General features: G+C 38.3%; 2 protein-coding genes across 2 annotated transcripts; both read right to left on the minus strand.

The window, feature by feature from the left end:
* Nucleotides 1-8,520: 8,520 nt before the first annotated feature.
* Nucleotides 8,521-9,822, minus strand: LOC143439557 (methyl-CpG-binding domain protein 3-like 2B). Its single transcript, XM_076925914.1, has 2 exons — nucleotides 9,778-9,822; nucleotides 8,521-9,162 (listed from the first exon to the last, which is right to left on the minus strand). The coding sequence occupies exons 1-2, from the start codon at nucleotides 9,820-9,822 to the stop codon at nucleotides 8,521-8,523; spliced, it is 687 nt and encodes a 228-aa protein (XP_076782029.1).
* A 12,008-nt stretch (nucleotides 9,823-21,830) lies between these two features.
* Nucleotides 21,831-23,072, minus strand: Ubtfl1 (upstream binding transcription factor like 1). The gene has a single exon (XM_076925894.1). The coding sequence runs from the start codon at nucleotides 23,070-23,072 to the stop codon at nucleotides 21,831-21,833; it is 1,242 nt and encodes a 413-aa protein (XP_076782009.1).
* Between the last annotated feature and the right edge of the window lie 1,654 nt (nucleotides 23,073-24,726).

The following is a 24,726-nucleotide window of genomic DNA, read 5'->3' on the forward strand; positions in this document are numbered from 1 at the left end:
ATTTTTCAAGGTCAAAACCAGAGTCTGTTATAATTTTATCATCTAACCATCAGAAAGATTTTTTAAATTATTTGCAGTTAGATAAGCCTGTTTGAATCTGAGAAAAATAATTCTTCATGAGGCATAGTATTACTGAAAAGGACTAGCAAGACTCCAGAATCCATTTGTCAGGTGGTTTATGATTTTAGCACAGAAGTATCACTGAATCCTAATTATTGACACTGTAACTCTCAAAAATAGGGGGTTGATTATAGTGCCTGGGAAAACAGGGATTATAGTTCCTTTAAATGAAGTAGGCTGTTCTCAGTCAACCAAGTTGGTCCTGAGGAGTATCTATTTAATGAAAACATTTTTAGTTCAGTGAAATAAAAGTACAAAATTATTTAACTTTTCCAACAAACATTCCCAATGTAAAATTAATAGATACTGTCTTTTTGTATTTTGCCTTTTGTTAGGGGATTTCTGGAAGATACTTCAAAAGAAAGCCAAGGGCTTTCTTGGCTATTTTCCATTTCACACTGTCTCCTTCACCTGAAGACTTGCACACTGGTACCATCACCAGGAAAGCATGGTCTCACAGTGCCTTCAGTGGGTTTGTCTGCTTCTTTGTGATGCTGGTGATCTGTCAACCCAGGGTTGCCTAGTCTACTTGTGCTGGTTTAACATTTATCTTCTTGATGAAGGTTTCCCATGAAGGGAGGTGAAGTTTAAAACTAGATCATGTGGACTTTGGTAGCGTTGTTACAAGTCTGAATCTTGATTTTAAGTTTAAAGGGAGGCTTTGGAGTGATGTGATTGTTGCTTTAGAAAGAACATTGTCTTTCTTCAAATATAAATGCTCTCTATACAGTAGCTAGAAGAATGCTGGAGAAGGTGGCAAGCAGGCGTCGTTTGGATTGCAGAATCATTGCAGTCTTCTGAAGGTTTAGTTGTGAGATGTGAAAGAAACTGACAAGTAATATGAAAAACAGGGGTCAAAGATGAGGTGAACATTAAACTTTTTTTTTTTTTTTTTTGGTTTTTTGAGACAGGGTTTCTCTGTGTAGCCCTGTCTATCCTGGAATTCACTCTGTAGACCAGGCTGGCCTCGAATTCAGAAATCCACCTGCCTCTGCCTCCCAAGTGCTGGGATTAAAGGTGTGGGACACCACTACCCAGCAAACATTAAACTTAAATGACAGCCTTCCACCCCAGAAAAGGTAACAGGGGATCTCAGGGCTCAGCTTGCAGGAAGGGTACAAACAGGAAGCAAATATACTAAAGTGACTTCAAAAGAGACTAAAGAGCAGAAAAATGAGGACAACCAAAAGTCTGGTTTGCTTCTGACCTCTGCTTAGGGATGAGAAAATGGCTGGTTAGCTACCTTTCAGGAAACGGTATCATCAAATGAAAATAGGTATCAGAAAAAGAGAGTGTTACAGAGGATGTAGAGGCAGTGGGTCACAAGAGTCACTGATGCAATGTTGAGAACACAGAAAGAAAAGGCACCAGGATAGTTAATGCTGGCAAAGTGTCATGGGTGACAGGCTGAATCTGTGTTAATGGTGAGGGAAGATGGGTGCTAAATTGGAAGACCTGGGTTAAAAATCAATTTATGTAACATACCAGTATTTCATTTCCAGATGTAATGTCTGCTTGACAAGAACCATGAGTCAGAGGACCTTATCTCCACTTAAACTAGGTGTGTGTGGGGGAAGGGGGGGGCTCGTTCCCTAATTTCTACATTTAATGTTGAGTAAAATAATTGTGACATCAGAAAAAAGCTATCCGATCATAGTTTCTCCTTTTTCTCTAAATTTCTTCTTCCTTTTGCTAGTCTTTTCTCACCACCGTACTTTCATCTTTCATCTACCCAACAGGTCTCTGTATATTAATCTGTATGCAAACACTATAACATCTCATGTTATGTTTGTAATTGGACCCAGAATCTTAGAAGTGTTCATAGGAATGCCTCTCTTCTCATGAATGGAAGTACTCAAGAGACTAAACATTTGCATTTTGGAAAGTAAGCATTGCTGACTCAACAACCATATCATGTGGTCTATGACCATTTCCTTCCTAGTGCTGCCTTATGGCCTCATTACTGGTGTGATTCTTGTAATTATAAAGGGAACATCTATAATAAGGCCAATCTTCAAATAAAGGATAGAAATTTTCTGAGGAACCACCAGACTGATTTCCAGAGTGGTTGTACCAGCTTGCAATCCCACCAACAATGGAGGAGTGTTCCTCTTTCTCCAAATCCTCGCCAGCATCTGCTATCACCTGAGTTTTTGATCTTAGCCATTCTGACTGGTGTGAGGTGGTATTGCAGGGTTATTTTGATTTGCATTTCCCTGATGACTAAGGATGTTGAGCATTTCTTAAGGTGCTTCTCGGCCATTCGTGTTTCCTCAGTTGGACATAGCATTGCCTGAGAATCCAGCTATACTACTCCTGGGCATATACCCAGAAGATGCTCCAACATATAATAAGGACATATGCTCCACTATGTTCATAGCAGCCTCATTTATAATAGCCAGAAGCTGGAAAGAACCCGAATGTTCTTCAACAGAAAAATGGATACAAGAAATGTGGTACATTTACACAATGGAGTATTACTCAGTTACTAAAGATAATGAATTCGAGAAATTCTTAGGTAAATGGATGGTAAACTAGAAATTATCTTCCTGAGTGAGTTAACCTAATCACAAAAGAACACAAGGGGTATTTACTCACTGATAAGCGGATGTTAGCCCAAAAGCTTGGAATATCGAAGACTCAACTCACAGACCACATGAAGCTCATGAAGAAGGAAAACCAAGTGTGGATGCCTCAGTCCTACTTAGAAGGAGTAGCAAAAATTCTCAAGGGAGCACATATGGAAACAAAATGTAGGACAGAAACTGAAGGAGGGGCCATCTGGAGACCATTCTACCTGGGTATCCATTCCATGCACAGTCACCTAAGCTAGACATTGATATGGATGGCTGGAAGTGCATGCTGACAAGAATCTGATATAGCTGTCTCCTTAGAGGTCTGCCAGAGACTGACACATTCAGAGGATGATGCGCACAGCTAGCAACTGATCTGATCAAGGGTTTCCCAATGGAGAAATTAGAGAGAAGACTGAAGGAGCAGAAAGGGTTTGTGACCCCATAAGAAGAGCAAAAATACCAACCAACCAGAGCTCCTCAGGGTCTAAACCAGCAGCTTGGGAGCACAAAGGGAGGGACCCATGACTCCATCTGTATATGTAGGTGAGGATGGCCTTGCTGGGCATAGGTGGGAGAGGAGATCTTTGGTCCCATGAAGGACAAACACTAAGTGGGGGGAAATGTGAGGGTGGGGAGGTGGGAGTCAGGGTGTATTCGGGGGTACATCCTCATAGAGGCAGGAGGAGGGGCGATAGAATAGGGGGCTCCTGGGTGGTGGGGGGAATGGGGTTAGGGGATAAAATCTGAAATGTAAATATAAAATCTAATTTTTTTTAAAAAAAGAAAAAAGTAGAAATGATAGAATTTATCTTTCAGGTATGACTTTTAATATAGAAGAAGCATGCATTATCATGTAGATGGGTGCCTTCATTGTCTTCTACGGAAAACTGCATCTGAACTGCTTAAAGAACTGCTTAGAGAAGATTTTTAAGCAAGAAATAAGTGAGTACTGTGGAAGCCAGGCATGTGAGGCTGTGGCACAGATGAGATTAATCTAAGTGGGAACCAAAAACTGAAGTACCATGACTACTTCTTCCTTAAATTGGTAACTACATAAGAGAAAATAAAATGTATATATGTTATATAAATATGTAAAATTATTGCCACACATGATGACTCAACAGTTATTGGGGGTAAGGGAAGCAGCACTTGGCCTTTTACTAAGGTACTCGTGAATATCAGGCATCAGGAAATAATGGATAAAGAACTAAACATGTTTGGCATGATAGATTAGTCAGAACACTTGCAATGTAGGCCTTGTCCCCAGAACCCACCATAAAAGGGAACTGACCCACCCTGCCCCAGACTTCTCTGACCTTTACACATGCACACTGGCACACATGCACTCCACACATTCTAATCTTTTTTTCCTTCTAATTTAGAAAAATATGTTTTAAAAATTTAAAGAATATGCCTTCAGAGGTCTATCCCATTAGAAAAAATAATTTTCTGTATTATATAAAAGAAAATATGAGCAAAGCAAAAGTATCCCAGGAAGAAATTCTTTTTATAAAGAACATAAATTAAAAATAAAAATAAAAACAAAAATCCAAAAGGGTCAACTAAGCCTAAAATGACCTAGCATAGGAACTTGGCCAGGATAGATTCTGTCTTTATCCCAACTTAAAGTGCTCATTGCATTTTATCTTATTGGTGGAAGCTCAGTTTCATATTCTGATGCAACTGCCCAATCAATGGAAAGGGGACATTCAGGAAACACTAGTCCTTGTGAAAGTTACAACTTTCAGGAGGGGGAAAAAACTAATTACTTTTGATAAAAACAGAAAAATATTCTCAAGTCCTTTCAAGAGCCCAGATATGGGAACTACTGAAAGACTGAATTACAACAGTGTGGGGAGTGGAGAAGCATCCAGGGTGTGTGGCCACCCTGTGAGGCAGCAGCTCCTATGATCTAACTGAACACCACGAAGACAAGTGGAAAACTCAGGTACCCTTTTGTATTTCAGAATCTTGTCTAGTTGTGTCTGTCATCTGAATGGAGAGGTCATATTCTTTCCTAGGAACCCTAACTACATTACTGCCTTGACTGATGCCCAAGTACCAATACTCCCACTTGAATCCTAGGAGTTGTTTCCACCTGTGGTTTGTGTGAAGGGGTGGGAGAAGGCAACCATTGCCAGAAAACTTAAGGACTAGCCTCACTCTCTAGGTTCCTAGAGTTAAAGCTTGTACCACACAAGTAGCAACCTAATGGGACTAAAGAGACTCTTGGTTGGCCTGGATATCTAATCTTGTACAAAGAGTCTTTTACTTGACTACAGAGAAGGAAGCCTTTGATATTCACACGACCCAACAGTATGTACTATAAGATTCTTTCCCTATGTTTGATTATGATAAATAAGTGTAGCACACAATCATATCCTGAATTTTTAATTTATTTGAAATGGGTCTGATAGAAATTACAGAATTCTGAAGTGACAGTTTGTCTTCAGATGCAATTCTTTTTTTTTTTTTTAATTTGGAGAGTTATAACAGACAATGTGACAGAATCCCTAGGAGAGAAACTTCAGGTTAGGAGGAGTAGATTTCTTAATCTTACAGGTTTATGGGGTGAGGTTTCATACTATATGTCAGCCTGGGTACTCAGAGTCAGACAGGAAAAAGTAAGATAAGACTAAATTTATTCTTTGGTCTGACTATCAGTGGACTCGATTTACCTACTGATCAAGAAGAAAAGAGAGGGGCAAGACCACAGCAGATATTTAAGGAGAGTTCGAACCACTACAGACTAGGGATGGAGTAATCCCTTCTCAAAACCCATAGAACTGGTAAGAAACTACCCACAAGGCACCCTTAGAACCTGTTATCAGAGGTACACAGCATACCTATTTCTTGGCATTTTTATTATTCACTATTTGACACACTATAATCATGTTTACTCCAGTCACCATAGCAGCAAATATTCCAAAGATCTTTAAGTCCAAAAAATTTCTGCCTTCTTCCAAACCTATTCTATTAGGTTACTGAGAGACCAACCCTACTCCATCTTGGGACCAGCCTCCATCTGAACAGAAAATAAGCCTGAAAATTTGACCTTCAGCTGAACCCAAGCTACATGAAAGGACCAGGAAGGACCCTGGGGCTTGTCCTTGGCCAGTTACTCCCTAGCTACTTCCTAGCCCCAGTCAATCAAAGATTAGCCTGATTCTTTCAGATGTACTTTCAAACCATTTGTGATTGTTAGTAGTTTTGCTTCAAAGTGCACACCTGTTTGCCTAAGCCCCTTACTTGCTTGCCATTCTCTTTATATACTGATGAGGGCTGGAGGTTGCTAACCTTCCTGTGTTGCTTTTTTCAGGGTTGGCAGAGTGCAAGTTTGAGCTTTTAATAAAGAAAACCTTATGTGATTACATCAGAGTTGGCTCTTTGGTGGTCTTTTTAGGCTTGCAAAAATGCACAACATTTCTACTGTAACAAATATATATATATATGTATTTTAAAATGGTTCAATGGAGAATGTAAATCATTAGAGCATTTTCAGAAGTTCAAACATATAATTAGATCTCTATTGTTCCTGACCTGTGGTGTGACAAAGCATCATAGGAGCAGTGTATGATCACTGACAGCTGTGTCCAACCTATGGACCAAGGGCAATATGCAAGCACATGTAGCTGAGAAAAACTATGAATTCAGTCCATCATAAAATTCCAAAGTTACTTAAAATACTTTCTAATGCATTTACAAAAGTCAGTTGCAGTTCTTAAATAAGAGCTGTGTAAAAAATAACATCCCAATGTCAAAAGGTTGGGAATATATTGTATAGGTAAGAGAGGATCACTTAGTGAAGCTTAGGAGTCAGAGGTTAAGAGATAGGACCTATTATCAAGATGTAATCTTCAAGCCTAGCAGCAGTGAAACTTGCCTTTAACCCCAGCACTTGGGAGGCAGAGGTAGGTAGATCTCTAACTTCCAGGCCAGCCTGGTCTACAAAGTGAGTTCCAGGACAGCCAGGGCTACACAGAGAAATGCTATCTCAAAATAAAAATCCAAGCCAAGCCAAGCCAAGCCAACAAAATAAAATGTAATATTCAAAATAAACCTCTAGCAATCTACTTCTATTCAGATAGATTTTGAATGTATTCATGCATTCATCCATTAATTAGGACAAAGTCTCCAGGACCTAATGAACTTTGGAAATGACTTCATGGGCATCCAAGAATTGTTTCAGAAGTGTTTTTTTTTTTTTTTTTACTTCTATCAAAATGCCTTATAGTTCACTGTCTAAACAAATTAACCATGAATAAGTACTGCATTACATCTACATGGCTATTTTCCCTTCCTGGTTATTCAAACTCTCCTCCTTGGGACACTGTGCTGTTCCATTGGCTCTGATTCATCATATTAAACAATTCATTTATATCTAGGAAGATATAGCTGAAGTGGGGATGAAGGCATTGGCCCTGATATCAAGGTGTGTCACTGAAAAACGTCTTCTTGATACTTAAGCCTCAAAAACATGTTTTGTGAACCCTAGACTTTATTGCTATATAGAATCATAAATGTAATGGGAACTTAAAAGATGAAGTGGAACTGACTGGAGGGAAAAGATCTGTAGAACAAGAAGCATAGTGTGGTAGTAGGGAATAAGGAAACATGTCAAAGTCCATTATTGGGTTTTGGAGTCAGGTATTTCTCTCCTAGGACCAGCTTGGCAGATCACATTGGCCACAAACTCACAGGGATCTACCTGCCACTGCTGGGATCAAAGGTGTGTGCTACCACACACAGCTGTTATGGTCTTGCATGCAAATAACCTTATTTAATTCTTATGTAATTCATGAAAAATGAATTTGTTTTAAAATTAGCTATAGGACATGAAGGAGTAGCTCATGATAGAGAGAGCTAGTATGATATTAAATTACTATAACTGAAAAGATTCTCTGGACTTGAATTTAAAATGGCAACCTTTATTGGTCATTTAGGATTGCAACAGAGAGTTCCACAAAAACAAACAAGCCCCAAGACAATGGCATAGGAAGCTGCAGCACATGGGTCACCAACCAAGCTATAACAGAACCATCAAATTCAAGGCCTACCTGGCCCACATAGTGAGACTCCTATAATGACCAAACTTTTAAAAATTGTAACCTGAAATTGAACAATTTTGACTAAAGAACTCTTCTCCCAGTAAAACTAATATGAACGGATGGATCTCCTTGTTAAATCATAGAGACAGCTGTACAGAGGGGGTTAGCATACCTGCTGATTCTTCTCTCCCTTCACAGGCCTGAGGCAACCAGAGGTCCAGTCTTAAACACCTAGCAAGCAGCAGTTCCATGGTAGGGAGCAACAGAATATCAAATTCAAGGCCTCAAGGCCACAAATCCTGCTTAGCCTAAGTTAAGCTTTTGTAACCACCTAGTAGCTTCACAAAGCTAGCTGCCAGATACATAGACCCTTCTCATCTAAGTTCTATAAAATAAGGTGTTCCCTTTGCTATGTGGGTTGCTATCCCAGAGTTTTACTGTGGATCACAACTGACCAAAAGGTAGTTGCACATGAATTCTCTTACATCCTTTTCTATCCAAACTGGAAACACTTTTATTTAAAACACTATTGATTACATTTTATGCCTTGCCAAAAGCTTAAAAGGGAATGACTTGAGTACATTAAATTTGTTACCTAAAGAAATACAAGTAACATACATGCTGGGTGATGGTGGCACTTGTCCTAAAACTCAACACCATGGAGGCAGAGACATGATTCCAGAACAACCAGGATTACATCTGGAAACCCTGTCTTGAAAAACCAAAACAAACAAAAAAATGTTTCTTCAAGAACTTTCAGAGGCCACAACAGGTCTCTATCTTTGTTCCTTCATGTTCTCAGCCTGTCTGGCAAGCCTGTCTGCCTCCAAGGCCTCTGCCAGTCTCTTCCTGGCTTTCTTTACCTTCCAGATCTGTTTCAAAATGTCTGAAGTTGTTACTTTTTGTATGCAGTAAGATGGTAACAGATGAAGAGGCAATGGCAGTGTTACCCCTTGACTGGAGAAAGATGGTGACACCTGAAGATCTACTTGCTCAGTGTTTTCCAAGCATGGGGGTTGGACAGAGGTGCCTTCTCCAGGATTGAGTTGATCTTCAACACTGCTTTGGTCATTGGCTTTATCCTGCATTCCCTGTGCAATCCTTTCTATAGGGTTTGTAAGCTTCAATGGAAATGAAGCTTCACTGTCTTCAGCTTTATGTTTCTGCAGTCTCTTTAATGCACAGAGCTGCTGGGGTTTCTTCAGCTTTTCTTCGTCTTTCCTGTACCTGGTCTTATTCTCAGGGTGTGAAGTTATTACAGTCACAGGACGTGGGAAGATGCAACTAGTCAACCTCACAGGATCTTTGGGAGCAGCACCAGATCTGTGTTTGGCCTTGGTCTTTATCTTGATCTGGGCAAGCAGGGTCTCTCTTCTCTTCTGTAATTTGTAGGGTAACATACTTCTTGTGAGTCTTCCCTTTGAAAACAAAGTGAAGTTTAAACACAGGATGAAATATACTACATGTTTATGGAGACTTCTTTTTTAGTTTATGGATCTTCTAGCATCCCTTTTCTCTGAATAAATAGGTCTCAAATCACAGCATGGGCTAGCTCCTTAAGACTGCTGCAATAAGCACTCTATTTACCAGGCTTTTAGGACATCTAGCTCATGTGACTATCAAGGATAGGAAGTTGAGGGTCTCTATCAAAGCAGTTACATGCAGATTCCCTCCATTTTCCTTGAAGGATGATACTCTTTTCTTTCTTATGTTCATTGTGTGCTGATGCTTCAAACCTACCTCGGTGACTCACTGGCATCACTAGTGCAGGAATACATTAAGTTTGTACAAGAACACTAGATGTTCATACAAAGATAAAAGTCATCCAACAATGAATTTCACAGAGCAAAGCCTTGTCATTATGGTCTTTTGAAGTACATTTCTTCCACCAAATACTAACAAGTAGTTAATAGCTGTCCACAGGACACCAACTTATGTCAAGTAGAACAATGCACTAAATTAAGGAGGTTTAAATACAAAGAAAACAAAAACAAGGGTGGATATTCCACAATCAATGTGAACTGTGTACTCACTATGAAAGGCTGGCTTGAGACTGAGCTTCCCGAAGGCCCCTCCATGGTTGTATAGTTTGTCCTAAAGACTCAATGTCAGAGATGCGGACAAGGCTTGAGTTGCTGGAAATGGCAATGTCTGTCTCTCACCTAATCCTTTTTTTAATAAATAAAAGAGAGAGATAAGCAAATTATCATATAATCTAACCCACAGATAAACCAATGAGTATAAAACTCTCAGGGAGTGAATCATTTAATACATATTCCAAACCATGCATAAACTGGGCAGTAGAGTTTACTTATGTGGATAAAATGATCAATTGGCAATCCATGGAAGATCCTCTCTCATACCCATGAAATTTGATAATACTAAGTCTTTAACCAAAAGCAAAAATATTATTGATACTGTTAATAGAGAAATAAACTTTTAAATGAGGTGACAATAGTCTCTTTAAAAAGCTGTTTATAAGCCAGGCATGATGCATTCACCTTTAATCCCCAAAACTTGGGAGGTAGGAGCTAGTGTGCCTCTGAGTTTGAGGACAGCCTGCTCAACTGAGCTATTTCAAGGACATCCAAAATGATTACACAGAGAAACCCTGTCTCCAAAACAAAAACAAAACAAAAAACCACAAAAAAATTGTCTATAAAGAATGAATATTTTGATCTATGCATACAGAACAAAGACACAACTAATCTACCCAGCATAAACATCATCTCACCAAAGTTTTTGTATCAATATTATATATCATCTATTTTTTTCTCTATGGTTTAACAGCTCCAAATACATTCTAAAAGAATAGAAATAAATGTGTCTGTATAGACATATTTATAGTTTAAGATACTTTCTTGCTGTGGAGCTTAGACTAGCCTGGAACTCACAGGACCTCCTGCTTCTGTCATCCCAGTGTGGGAATTAAAGGTGTGCATGGCCATACCAAGTGATCAATTTTGTGCAGGATAAAGTTAGAGAATATTTTTATGTTCCTCAGGGTTGGGAGTGGTGGTACACTCCTTTAAGACCAGCACTGTGGAGGGAATGACTGACAGATCTGAGTGGATAAGCCAGAGGTACCTTTTGAAACCCTTTCTCCTCTCCCTCCCCCACCTCTTTTTGTTTTCTCTCTCTCTCTCTATCTCTTTTTTGTCAAGACATGGTTTCTCTGTGTATCCCTGGCTCTCCTGGAACTCACTCTGTAGACCGGGCTGGCCTCAAACTCAGAAATCCTCCTGCCTCTGCCTTTCAAGTGTGGGATTAAAAGCAAGCTCCACCTCCTCCCTCCTGAGACCCTTTCTCAAATAAACAAACCAAATTTTAAATTAGAAAGCTTATCAATAGAATACTTGAAACAATTACTATAGACTTTATAGAAATACATATATAGATTTGTTAATATAATACATAGGTATTAAAAGAGAAAATTTCATGTCATTCCTGATAAATCATGCTCAAATCATAACCACTTATGAACCCTTTGTCAATATTGATTTAATTGAATTTAGAATTATATACATATTTGGCTGTTCAGATATAGTTTCTCTGTGTACCTCTGCTGTCCTGAAACTCACTCTGTAGACCCAGCTGGCCTCTACTCAGAGATCTGCTTGCTTTTACCTCCTGCGTACTGAATTTAAATGCATGTACAACCAATGCCCAGCTAGAGTTACATATTTTACTTTTCTCTATATAAACATGATATAATTATATACACATCTATGTTCTTACCCTAATAACTAAGTCATTAATCTTTTAAACACCTGAATACAAACAATTTAAAAAATCCACGTCTAATGATATATCTTTTGAAAAACATGTAATCTTATTTTTGATCCTAATAATGGAAGAAATAAAACAAGGTCAAAGGCACAGAAAATACTTTCGACAAAAATTCTATCAGACAGTTTTTAGAACCTTAAGAAGGAGAGGATTATCAAGATACAAAAAGCAACCCAAACACTTAATAAAACGTACAAGTAATTTCTCACAACACATAATAAAAATACTAAATGTACCAGAACAAATCATGAATATTAAAAGCTGCAGTGGGAGAAAAAAGTAACATATGAAGGCAAACTTATTAGAGAATAGCATCTGACTTCTGAATGGATACACTGAAAGTCAGAAGGGCCTGGGTAGATATTTTACAAACTCTAAGAGATCACACCTTCTAGCTCAGACTACTATACCCATCAAAACTATCGATCATAATAGATGAGGAAAATAAACATTTTAAGGTAAAATGAAATTTAAGCAATATCTATCTACAAATCCAGCTTTACAAAAAAAAAAAAAAAAACAAAAACCAACATCAACAACAACAACAAACTAAAAAACAAAACCTTCAGTTTGAAGAGCTAAACATTGAGAGGTCAAATCTTTATATTCAGACTCCATTTTAGAGATTCTGATCTAAGTTTTAAGTCAGGTAAACTAACAGGCCTGTACCTAACATTAGTTACATACTTAACAGGAACAAAACCCAAACCTAGCTCCCATTTCAAGGCTCATCCCCAACAAGACCTGTGTCTCCAGGTTACACCCTGAACAACAATGACCTTTCCAAGGTTATTACCACAAACAGATCTACACTCTGAGGCTATCAGCTCAGCCCCTGCCTAAGGACTACCAATACAGAGGAAAATAGAAATTAAATTTATGATATGACTCTCAGCACCAGGCAATTCTGTTTCCTGCTTACTATAAAGTCTTGCCCTGATAGACATTTGGGGCTCCTCATAACAAAAATACATCCTGCATGACATTGGTTCTATGGTGCCCTGAGGGGCCCTACCTAGCTAAAATAAAAAGGACTTACTGTGATTGACTTAGATTGAATATTTTAGGGGGGGGGGGAGATTGCTCACATATCCCTGGAACTACACCATACCTAATAAAACAAACAATCCCAGACCAGTAAACAAACAAACAAAAAAAGTGGGACTAGCTCCACATCATAAAAACAAAAATAACAGGAATACATTACTCATTGATAACTCTCAATATTAATTGTCTCAATTCCCCGACAAAAGTCACAGACTAGAAAATTCAATTAGAAACAGAATCTGTCTTTCTGCTGCATTCAAGAAGCACACCCCACCATTATCAGTAGATATTATCTTAGGGTCTAAGGATAGATAATGACATTCCAAGCAAATGGACTCAAAGCTAAGTAGACATAGCTATTTTAATGTTCCTCAAAATAGACATACTCACACAGGAGAGGAGGTAGAAAGAGTACAGGAGTCACAGGGAAATGGATGACTCTAAGTATCCTGTTTTCCAGCCACAGCATTACTGTTGCACATTTGAACTCACAGGAACTAGAATACCATATACAAGGTCACCACAGATTTCAAGTCAAATGGGGTCCTGTCTTAGGGTTCTCTAGAGTCACAGAAAGCATGGAATGTCTTTCCATATTGAGGGAAATTATTATGATGACTTACAGTTTGTAGTTCAATTCCAGAACAACAGTCAGCTGTGAATTGGAAGTCCAAGAATCTAGTAGTTCTAGTCCTACAAGGCTAGTTGTTTCAGCTGGCCCACCATAGAAGTAGCTTCCAACAGATGTGCTGGCAAGGAAATGAGAGCTGGGAAGAACATTGAACCTTACTTCTTCCAATGTCCTTATATAGGCCTCTGGCAGAAGGTGTGGCCCAGATTAAAGGTGTGTGCCACCATGCCTGGATCTGGGATATGTTTGATCCCAGGCTGAGCTTGAACTCAGAGATCTCCTTGCCTTAGTCCCCTGGGATTAAAGGCATGTACTACCCCTTGCCTAGGCATAAGTTTTTCATGGCCACTATGCCTCAGGAACTGTCTTGTATCAGTTAAGTACCTCCATTTTCCTTGTTTCTTTCTTTGAGAAAAGGTTGCACTCTAGGTGATGCCTTACATTCTTTTAGAGTAAAGACACAGCTCTAGGTGTCAGCACCCGATTTACAGCTAGCCATTGTCTTCACCACAGATAGGACTGTCTATCCCAGAAATGTGAAATAAGGAGTCTCTAGGTTTGAACCAAGCAGAGTGACCTCACCTACTATGAAGACACTTTATGATGCCGGGATACATTTTTGGTTATTGAATTGTGAGGGGAAGGTATCCAACATTGCTCTGATGTCAACAGAGGCAATGACTGATACAATCTGTTATGTTTGTGCCTGAGGCATTTGTTTTCAGAGTACTTGACACCAGCAAATACAGCATACTTGGGTTCAGCTCAAAAGATAGGTTCAGGACAAGCTAGTATGAAACATGGCTGCAGTTTATTGAAAGAGGTTTTAATACAGATTTTAAGCACAGGAATTATAAAAAAAAGTGAGGCATTACTCACCCCAGAGGAGGATTGTGGGATTGCCAAAGACAGCTAACATACCCTTTTCCTTTTTTTTTGTTTTTTGTTTTTTGTTTTTTGTTTTTTGTTTTGTTTTGACAGTGTCTCCCTCTGTGACCTCAACTGTCCTGGAACACATACAGACCAGAGATCTGCCTACCTCTGCATCCTAAATGTTGGGATTGAAGGCATGTGCCAAACTTTTTTTATAAACTATATTTAACATAGTTTAAGCACACAGTTTAAGAGAAGGAGAGATGTTCAGAGAACTGAGTGTGAGCTTCTCAAGGTAATTCAATTGTGTCTTAGTATTATTAAATATGTGTCATATTTTGGTAACTCTCAGGTTATATCTCAAAGCATTGCTAAGAACCCATCTTCCCACTCTTTCTGTCCTTTTCAGTTTTTTAGAGTGAATCTGATGGCTAATTTTGGTTGTCATTTGACCACATCTGGAATCAACCAAAACCCAAGCATCTTGACAAAACTATAATGGATTATTCTTGCATTTTTTGTTTCTTTGATTTTAAAGACAAGGTTTTTGTGTGTAGCCCTGAATGTTCTGGAACTCACAAGGTAGATCAGGCTAGCCTTGAACTCAGAAGTAAGTCTGACTCTGCCTCCTGAGTGCAGGAATGAAAGACATGAGGCCACCACCTCCCAGAAATGGATCTTGCTTGATCTGATTATTTGAGGTTGTAAGACCAAGCCTAAATTAATCTGTATCCCAACTTTTGGTAAGAGGACACATAAAAGGACATTGAAGAAAGCTTTTGCTTTTTCCTAACTCTCATTCTTTTCCTCACTCTCATTGACAAGTTAATGTATGCTCCTCCTGAGGCATTTCTTATCTGGTGTTAGTGACTGAGATACCAAGACTTTTAAGTTCATACTCCATTTTAGAGAAGTTAAACTCAGGTAAACTAACATGCTTGTATCTAGCACTAGTTTGTAAATTAACCCCCAACAAAACCTGAGCATAGCTCCAGTTGCTAGGCTAACTGCAACAAGTCCTGCCTCTCCAGGTTAATCTCTGCCAACAAATCCAGCATTTCCAGTTTAATCCACAAGTCAGCACCCTGCCTAACAAACACACACCAATGCAGAGGGAAGAAAAAGTTAAGATTAAGGTTTTACTTCCAGCAGCAGCCAATTATGTTAAAGGCCACAGTAGCTCTTTAATTATATGCGTGTCAGGCTAGACACACTCTCACTCCCATTTGCTATAAAACATTACCTGATAGATATTTGGGGCTCCTCTCCAGCAAAACAATCCTATATGTTGGCAATGGGCAGAGCCCAAGCTTGAGCTTTAATAATGGCCCCCATGTGGTTGCCTCAGATTGGCTCCTGTCTGTATTTTGGGGTTCACTAACACTTCCTTGGCACTACAAGACTACTTCACAATTCCAGTGAATACTGAAGATCAGCTGAGGCATTCAAACTCACTGAACCACTCAACAACTATTGTATTCTTGCCCTTTCTTTTGGAAGACAATTTCTGTTGGTCTAATCAGACCACAGTGTGGGAAGTCTTGCTAATAAATCCCGTTGTATGCCAGGCATAGTGGCACATGCCTTTAATCTAGCACCTGGGAAGCAGAGGCAGGTAGATTTCTGAGTCTGAGGCTTGTCATGTCTACAGAATGAATTTTAAGACAATCAGGACTACACAGAAAAAAACTTCTCTTGAAAAACCAAATAAATAAATAAATATCCATTAAAAATATATTTTGATTATTCTATCATTTCTGTTCCTCTAGAGAATGCTTACGAATACAGAGCATCTTACTGTGTGGAAGCTAGTCTTGTTCTTGTTCTGAGAACAAACTGATCCCAATTTTACAGAAATTCATCTGTTTCTGCTTCTTGAGTTCTTGGATTAAAGGCTACAAAAATTTGATCTCTTCTGTCTTTTTGAAAACTGAGTTTGTAAGATCGTTTCAGAAATTCCTTGCCTGAGAGTACATTAAGGTTCAATAAAACCAAGGATTACTAGGCTCTCCCAAGTAGTTAGGCCATCCAATTAGTTATGTACCAACATATTAAGATGTTACAATTTCTCACCACAACAATTGCCACTGACAACTCAAATAGGGGAATGAGACAAACCATATGATAAGAATAGTATGGATGAGTCAGGCGGATTTCTGAGTTCCAGGTCAGCCTGGTCTACATATTGAGTTCTAGGACAGCCAAGGCTATATAGAGAAACCCTGTCTAAAAAAAAAAAAAATACCATGGATGTTTATTGGGAAATTCCCAGTTTTCATTTCTATAAATTTGGCTATCCTGTACCAAACCTACAAAACTCAAAACCATCTTAAACTTTTTTCCAGTCTTAGAAGCACAGGTACCTTAATTTTATTGAAAGATAGTAACTTTTATATTAGACAACAATTTGTTCTCCATATTTCACAGAAATATCTGCTACAAATGTTCATATGGGTCTCGTATGTTTTTCATCTCGCTGTTTTAGTACTTCAGACCTTTTTTGTATCCATACTGGTGATCAAAGACCAGTTAAAATGGAAGGTAGTGACTGATTCGGCCATTTTTGTGGCCCTAAAGGAAAAACAATAAAAGTATTATCAGCAACAGTCTTGGTAAGAAAAGAAAAAGATTTGTCCTCTAAATAAAGAGATAAAGAAAGGCTGTGGCCATACGATGTGATAGTTTCCTCTATTTATCTCTAGTTCTCTTTCTAAACTCTTGGTTCTTGGGAACCTGAAGTCAACATCAATTGAGAAATAGGACATTCTTTGTCAATAAAAAATATTCTACTGATATATAATTAGAAGATATTACTATTTTTAAATTTCTTATTTATTGTCTTCATCAATTACACCAGGAAAAGAAGTAACTCCCTTTTAATTTAGCCTACATTCCTCCAAAATGTAAATCCCCTTGTCCCTTGGACACTATATCCCCAAATTCCTGTAGACATGGCTTGAATGCCCATTGCAATTGTAAGAACCACATTTCTAGAACCTGGCAAGTCTAATGCTGCACACCCCAGGGTTGCCAGTGAGAGAGATAAAATACTCTTTTATCCACTGGCTATAGTCATAGATTATTGCTGACCTGGGAGAGAACCCTTGAAGCTATTTTTCAATGTCAGAGGCCATAGGTGGTTGTACATCTTTATTCAATCAGATGGACATTGATTTACTCAATGAGTCTCCTTATGGTGCTTGACAAAATCTGGTGGGAGAGGTACAGAATTGGGCATATTAAACTTACTGTTATTCTTGGAGCCACAGGACACTGTTACAACCTTTTCTTGGGTGTCTTAGCTTCCCACTATTAACACAAGCTTCTTTAGCCAGTCTAAGTGCTTTTCATACTGCTAAAAAGAGGCATTGTGTTGCTGTGTTACAATTCGGCTTGTTCTGAAGTGATCACTGATAGTGTTCTTTTGTCTAAAATGTGAACAAAACTTTTTGCACACCCATATTAATGTTTCCAAAAGCCAATTGTTTAATTAGGATACCTGCTGACTGAGAAATGACTACTTTTTCTTTTATTGCTTTTGTAACATAAACAAAAAAGTCAGCCCTAAATGTTTTTTTTTGAAGAGTCCTGTAATATTTTAGGAATGTCTAGGTGGGCTCCCCGTGTTCAGGAAGATTTTGATATGCTCCTTTTATCAACTATGTGTGTGGCATTTGCATTGTCCACTGTAATAATAATTTTAGTAGCCACACCCTCCATTTGTTGAAACAGTGCAAGGGAGCCAAATAATGATGGGAATGTGATGAAATCCATTATCATGGTTTACTTCTGTTTGTTTCTTTGGGTTTTTTGTTTTGTTTTGTTTTGTTTTGTTTTTTGTTTTTCGAGACAGGGTTTCTCTGTGTAGCCCTGGCTGTCCTGGAACTCACTCTGTACGCTGTAGACCAGGCTGGCCTCAAACTCAGAAATCCTCCTGTCTCTGCCTCCCAAGTGCTGGGATTAAAGGCATGTGCCACCACCACTGGGCCATAATTTTTTTAATGTGACTTTAGGTTTGGTTTGCATTTTAGTATGTATTTTATGTATTTTTATTGCCGGCAAGGCATTTTGATAGAAGAAAAAAAAAAACTTCTGAAACAGCTCTTGGATGCCCATGGTTCCATTCTTACACACCAGTCAAGTCCCTTTCCAGGTGTCATTGTGGTGGAGATAGCAGAACTCATTTCTTGAAATATGCCTCAGGAGTCTAGAATGGGAATTTTCAGCAGTTTAGGTTGGACACCCAAAGAGCATGCAAGAAGCTCAAAGGATCCAGTATATTTCTTGCCCTGAAAAGTTGAGAGGAACAACTACATGCAAAGATAGTGTACAATCATTGAACCATGGTTAAAGGGTGTATAAGGTTCTGCTTTATAGGTGGCCAGGGAGAAAGAGACAAGTAAATATGAGTAGTAAAATATATGGGAATTTAACAAGCCTGGACATTTTAAGAAATATTCCAGCTTCCTGAAGTAGGACAACTGTTGTACAGATCATTCCTCTCTGACCTTCTATACCTTTCCTTTGTCATGGTAATATATCATAGAAACAGAAAAGTAACTAATACAGAAGTTGGTACCAGAAACCATGTTGTTGATTTTGTTGTTAGTGGTAGTGGTGGGGTTTTTGTTTTTGTTGTTATTGTTCTCTCCACCCCAGGCCCCAAGGATTGTGAAAGTATTTGAAATTTTGGACTTTAAAGTTGGTGGGACACTGTAAGCAGAGCAAAGTAAGCTGTTCTCATAGAGCCTGGAAAATTGTAGTTCTAAGTTCAATGGGAACTTTGGAGTTGTACCTTCAGAGGTAGATTTCAATAGTAAACAATACTCATAACTGGACTGGGGAGAGTTCTCATGTTTTGGCAGAGAGTCTAAGCTGCCTTCTGCTCTCGGTCTAACAATTTGCCTGGTGTGAAATTTAAAAGTAATGGGCAAATGTCTTTAGGCACACAAAGTGTCAAGAATGCATAATGATGGCAGGTACTGTGATATACACTGCATTGGTTCTATCACTTGGGAGGCAAAAGCAAATGTATCTCCCTATGCTTAAGACAAGACTGATCTAAATAGCAAGTTCAAGGATAGCCAGGGCTATGAAATACAGAAAACTTGTCTCAAAATCAAACAAAAAGACTGTAGAATGTTGAGTCTGTGGTATGGTTATTATTGATAATACATACACCCGTCTAGAGTAAAAAGGAGAAAATATGGCAATACAAAAAGAAATAAATAATTTACAGGAGACAAATAAGAGCACAAGAATTTTTATTTTTTTTAACTGGTTATTTTATTTATTTCCATTTCAAATGTTATCTCCCTTCCCCATTTCCCCTCTACAACCCTTCTACCTATCCCTCCCTCCCCCTGTTCCTATAAGGGTACTCCCTGACCCAACCACTCGCTTTTGCCTCAGTGCCCTAGCATTCATCTACACTGGATATCAAGCCTTCACAGGACTAAGGGCCTCCCCTCACATTGATGCCAGATAAGGCATTCCTCTGCTGCACATGCAGCTGGGCCATGGGTCCCTCCATGTGTACTCTTGGGTTGGAAGCACCAGGAAATTTAACAACACAGATAGGGCATGTAATTGCACAGATAGAGGCTGTAATTGTTAAGGGCATTATCATCATTAAGAAAAGGTTGTCTCCTTGGTACATTCAGCCCTAAATGGGATGTCTCTCTCAAATCCCTCCCCTGAGAGCTCAGGGAACAGAACAGAAGAGGAGGCAGAAGGAGTATGGGAACAAGAGTGGGTGGGTAGAGGACAACAAGAATACAACTCCCTCTAAATCAACATACTCAAAGTTCACCTGAACTAACAGAGACTGAGACAGCATGCACAGGACCTACATGGGTCTGAATGTGTCCTCTGCAGGCATGTTGTGACTTCCACTTTAGTGTTTTTATGGGATTTTTGAGTGTGGTCACAAGTGAGCCTCTGATTCTTGTCTTCTCTTGGTCTCCTTTGTTTGTCTTGTCCAAATCCAATGTGATAGTGTTTGTTTCATTTTATGGTATTTTGTCATTGTCCCTTGGAAGCTTGTTTTCTAATCAGAAACAAAGGGAAGTAGACCTGGATTGGAGTGGATCTGGGTAGAAACTGGTAGGAGTAGAGAGAAGGGAAACCATATTCACAATAGAGTATGTGAGGGGAAATAAACCTACTCTCAGTAATAAAAAAAATACCTTGTTTTTGCACTGGAATAAAGGGAAGGATGAGCTCAAGGCAAGACCTCACCTAGCCAAACTTCCAAACTCTGGAAAGAACCCTAAAAATCCCTCTGCTTCTAGTAAGCACTGGATACAAAAGCCATTCTTAGTGTGACTCACAGATGGCAGGGTCCATTTGAGGCTGGCTGTTGCTAGACACCCAGAATACAGCATGGACATTTTACTTTATTTGACCTTATGCTGAAATGTATTCCACAATCTCATTCCTGGGCCTTCAGATGCAAACTGCACTCAACTACTGACTCTCACTAGTAAGTAGATAGTGAGGTCTCTCAACCTCCATAATTACAGTTCTCAACATGTCCCCATTGACTTTTTTATTCTCTGTGTATCTCTAGAGTACACTATAGAGAAATTCCAACATTATATGATTAAAGATAGGACAAAATTAATAAACATCATTCATTTGAGTTGTTAAATTGAATAAGCAAATTATATAAGTAAATTCCATAAGTAGATGCTATAGCTTGAATCAGAATCATAAATCAACACAAATGTATGGTAGCAAATCCTGTAAATTTTAGTTAATTAAATAAAAAGAAACAAATTCATCACTACTATCTTTTGATATTGTTATACATATTTATTCCAACATTTTTAGAAGCCTAAGTAAACCAGAGAAGTACGGAAATAGGAAATGTTGTGAAATATTCATGAAGATAATTGTTTTCTTGGGAGAACAAATAAATAATAATTCACCAAAATGTGAGTGATACTGTACTGTAATTTTTAAAATGTAAATTTCAACTTAAATAAACGACAACTATATGAAGTGATGCACACATTTTACCTGATTTATACATTATACATTTTAAATATCTATCAAAACATCTTAATGCTCTAATAATATGTACATATTTTAAAACTTATATGTGAGCTAAAACAATCAAAATAAATATTTAAGTACAAATATAAAATCTCAAAGTTTACAACAACTGCTGTATAGCTAATATTCATGAAAACAGCTTAGAATATTTACAAGAAAAATCAGTGAGAAGTTATCATTCAATATATTTAATATTCCACTAATCGATGTAATTACAGGACTGTGGTATTGAAGTTGTATTAAAGGCAAATCAGATAAGGTCATAAATTAGGATTTATCTATATCTATGTGTTTGTGTTTCTACTTATTCTGAATATCAGAGGTGAGATTTACTCTTTGCAATAGCAAAGACTAAGAGACCTTCCTAAAATTAAATTATACCAGTTGTATATGCAGTGCTTAATTTGTAATACCGACTTTATAGTTAGTTCAAAAAATGTAAATAGATTATACATGCTATTCAGTCAGGTCTCTTCATAAGCCTAGAAATCTGATGTAGGCCGTACTATGGCATTCCCTTCTCTCCAAACTATACTCCTTTGTATATAGAGAGCAAAGAGTGTAGGAGAGAAAAGCAAGGGAATACAAAAACAGAGAGGACAGTTCCCTGTCTGTCTAGAATGTTTTGGGTTTTGCTTGGATGGTTGTAAACAACGATTTACAATATGAAAGTGGCTAAAATGGAGTCTAAACATTAGGGTTCCCCTGAGGAAGATTTTCATCATCTTCGTCTGTACTGCTAGAATCTGAAGAGGTGCTAGAGTCTTCCTCTTCGCTCTCATCTGTCAGCCTGTCTTCCTCTTCGCTCTCATCTGTCAGCCTGGATGCCTGGAAGCCACCATTATTACTTTGATTAATGTCTGAGGAATCTGTTCCAGAATCCAGCAGCTCCTCTCCCTCTCCAGGCTTTACTTGAAGCTCTTTCTCTGAGGAGGACTGCAGATCATCTGTTCGTCCAAATTTGGGGCTTCTGCCTCCAGACATGCTCATGTTCTTTCGCTTACCACAGATGGCCTTGGCCTCTTTGTACGCAGCATATTCCTCAGGAGACAATCTCTTGAGCCAGAGGTCCAGCTCCACCCAGTATTGTTTCTGTAACTCCTCACTCTGTCTGCTATACAGCTCCTTCTGGTCTTCTGGGACACGATGCCAAAGCCTGCTAATCTCAACCCAGCGTTCCCTAAAGGACAGATGCCTCAGTTCTGGACTTGACCATGCATCTTGGTGAAATTTGTTATATGCATTCATAGGGGGTTTCCTGGGTTCTCCCTGAAATTTCATGTGTGAGGAAAATGCTTTGGGAAATTCCCTTTTTCGAAGAGACTTTATGTTCTTCATAGCTCCTTGTGACTTTTTAGAGACTTTGGTTTGGTGACTCTGGGGCACCACAGATTTCTGAGGATGCCCTGAAACAGAATGCTTTTTCTTGAATTGAATCATCTTTTCTTGAAACTCTTGTTGCTCCTTCTTGAAGTCCTGGATATATCTCTGCTTTATCTCCGCTGGCAGCTGACGGTATTTTTCAGCCAGGATTTTGGTCAGCTGCGTATTGCTGTAGTTAGGGTACATCTCACAGTATTTGGGTCGCTGCTCCTTGTAAAAGCGCAGATAGGCTGTCAAGGGTCTTTTGGGCCGGTGAGAATGTTGCTCGACTGTATTATTTTTGTGAGTTTTTTTCATAAGTTCCTTGGCTTCACGCACCAACTCTGCCAGCGTGCGGAACTTCCTTAACTTACAAGAAATCTCCTTCCATTTCTGTTTGCACATTTCTCCTGAAAAACATCCAAAAGCTACTTTGCTCCAGTCTAGGTCGGCCTGGCTGGTTTTGAATTCTCTGAAGTCATCTGATGGGATATTATTCTTCATGCATTCCAGTAACTTCAGAATGTCTATTTCAGACCATGGAGCTTGGTTATCAGATGATGCCATTACTAGCTTAACTTCTATGCCTACTAATTTCTCAGTTGTGCAAACAGGTCAATAGCAGACTGGACTGATTAGACACACAGAGAGCACTTTGTAGATAACTTCTGAATTTCACAGTTTGTGTGAACCTGTATTTTGGAGGTGAGATAAAAGAATATTAGACTTCATTATTGGAATTTTTGGAAAAAAATCAAATATCACTTTACAATGTGTTGCTTATACAATTAATTATTAACATATAAATGGATAATTTCTCCTTGTGAAATAAAAGTTGTTTGCTTATACGTGATACAGTTATACCCTCTTTCCCTTTTTTTGAAATCTTACTAGAACTTGCCTAACAGGGAATGAAGTTGGTTTTGGTGGTGCACATCTTTAATCTCAGCATTGCAAAGGCTAATTTCAAGGGCAGTCTAGTATATATCTCAAATTTTAACACTATCAGGATGACAAAGTGAGACTTAGAAAGTAAAAGAAAATATAATAAACACCAGGCTGACCAAAAAAGAAAAAAGAAAAAAAGTAGCCCTGGGGATGGAATAAAAGGACAAAATAAAAAGAAGAAAATGATTATGACTAGAAGGAAAAGAATAGAACCAATGTTCATCACTTACACTCGCATGAGCTGAAAACAGGAGGCAAGAGAGTGGCCTTTCTAGACATCCACCTGTGGCATCTCTATGGTTTGAATGTGAAATCTCTAACAAAGGATGGATTTATATAGTCTACAGGACTCTGCACGTATATAAGAGCTTTATGCTGAATCAAATTGAGGTTTCAAACATGCACTTGAAATTTTATTTGGTCACTCATTCTACAGACATAAACCTCAGTAAAAGCAACACCTGTTTTGTAAAGATTCTGTGAAGGATCTGGAGCCTAGAACTTGAACACATAGCAACAGTCTGAGGACTGCTATTCTTTCACCAATATCGTTGTCTCTAGTGTAATTTCTTTGAAATGTAGTTCAACAGAACACTCTGAATATTCTCATAGTTTTTTTTTTTTTTCAAAAAAATATGCTCTGAAACTTAGCTAATCCAAATTATAAGTAATTTGCTGAGTCTGTTGTTTGTGTATATATAGTTTCAGGGATAAATGCTCTATGTTGGATAACCTATAAGAGGGCTCATCCCTGGGAGAGACTCATTCTCTTGAGAGAGAAATCTTAAGAGTAAAAAACTTCTGAATATTTGAGAAGATCACTGTGAATTATTTTTAAGTAAAACAATGTAAAAACTATAAATTTACCTATTATTTAGAAGTTCCCTACAAGGAGAATTGATTTCAACATCATCTGGATCTAAATAGAAAAGTTACCTTTAATTTTTAAATTGAATCAAAATCAACATTATCAACAAGCTTGCTTCAGATTCAGGATCTTCCTGCCTGAATCAGCCAAGTAGCAAAACTGAGTGGTTTCAATTAGTTTTTTATTCCCTTTCTTACTGCTAGGGACAAAGAACAACCTGTGCTAGGCAACCTGTTAGTGAGCTGAGTCCACCAGAAGGAGCTCACTAAGTATATAATATCACTAAACAAATGTGTCGTAAAATAAGACACCAGCAAAATATTCTTTTAAATAACTTTTAAAAACTGGATTTGAGACACAAGACTGTAACTTCTTTTACTGTGGAAGGTTTTATATACACAGCTT

The sequence above is a fragment of the Arvicanthis niloticus genome, chromosome 27 (assembly GCF_011762505.2).
Source record: "Arvicanthis niloticus isolate mArvNil1 chromosome 27, mArvNil1.pat.X, whole genome shotgun sequence".
Taxonomy (NCBI): Eukaryota; Metazoa; Chordata; class Mammalia; order Rodentia; family Muridae; genus Arvicanthis; species Arvicanthis niloticus.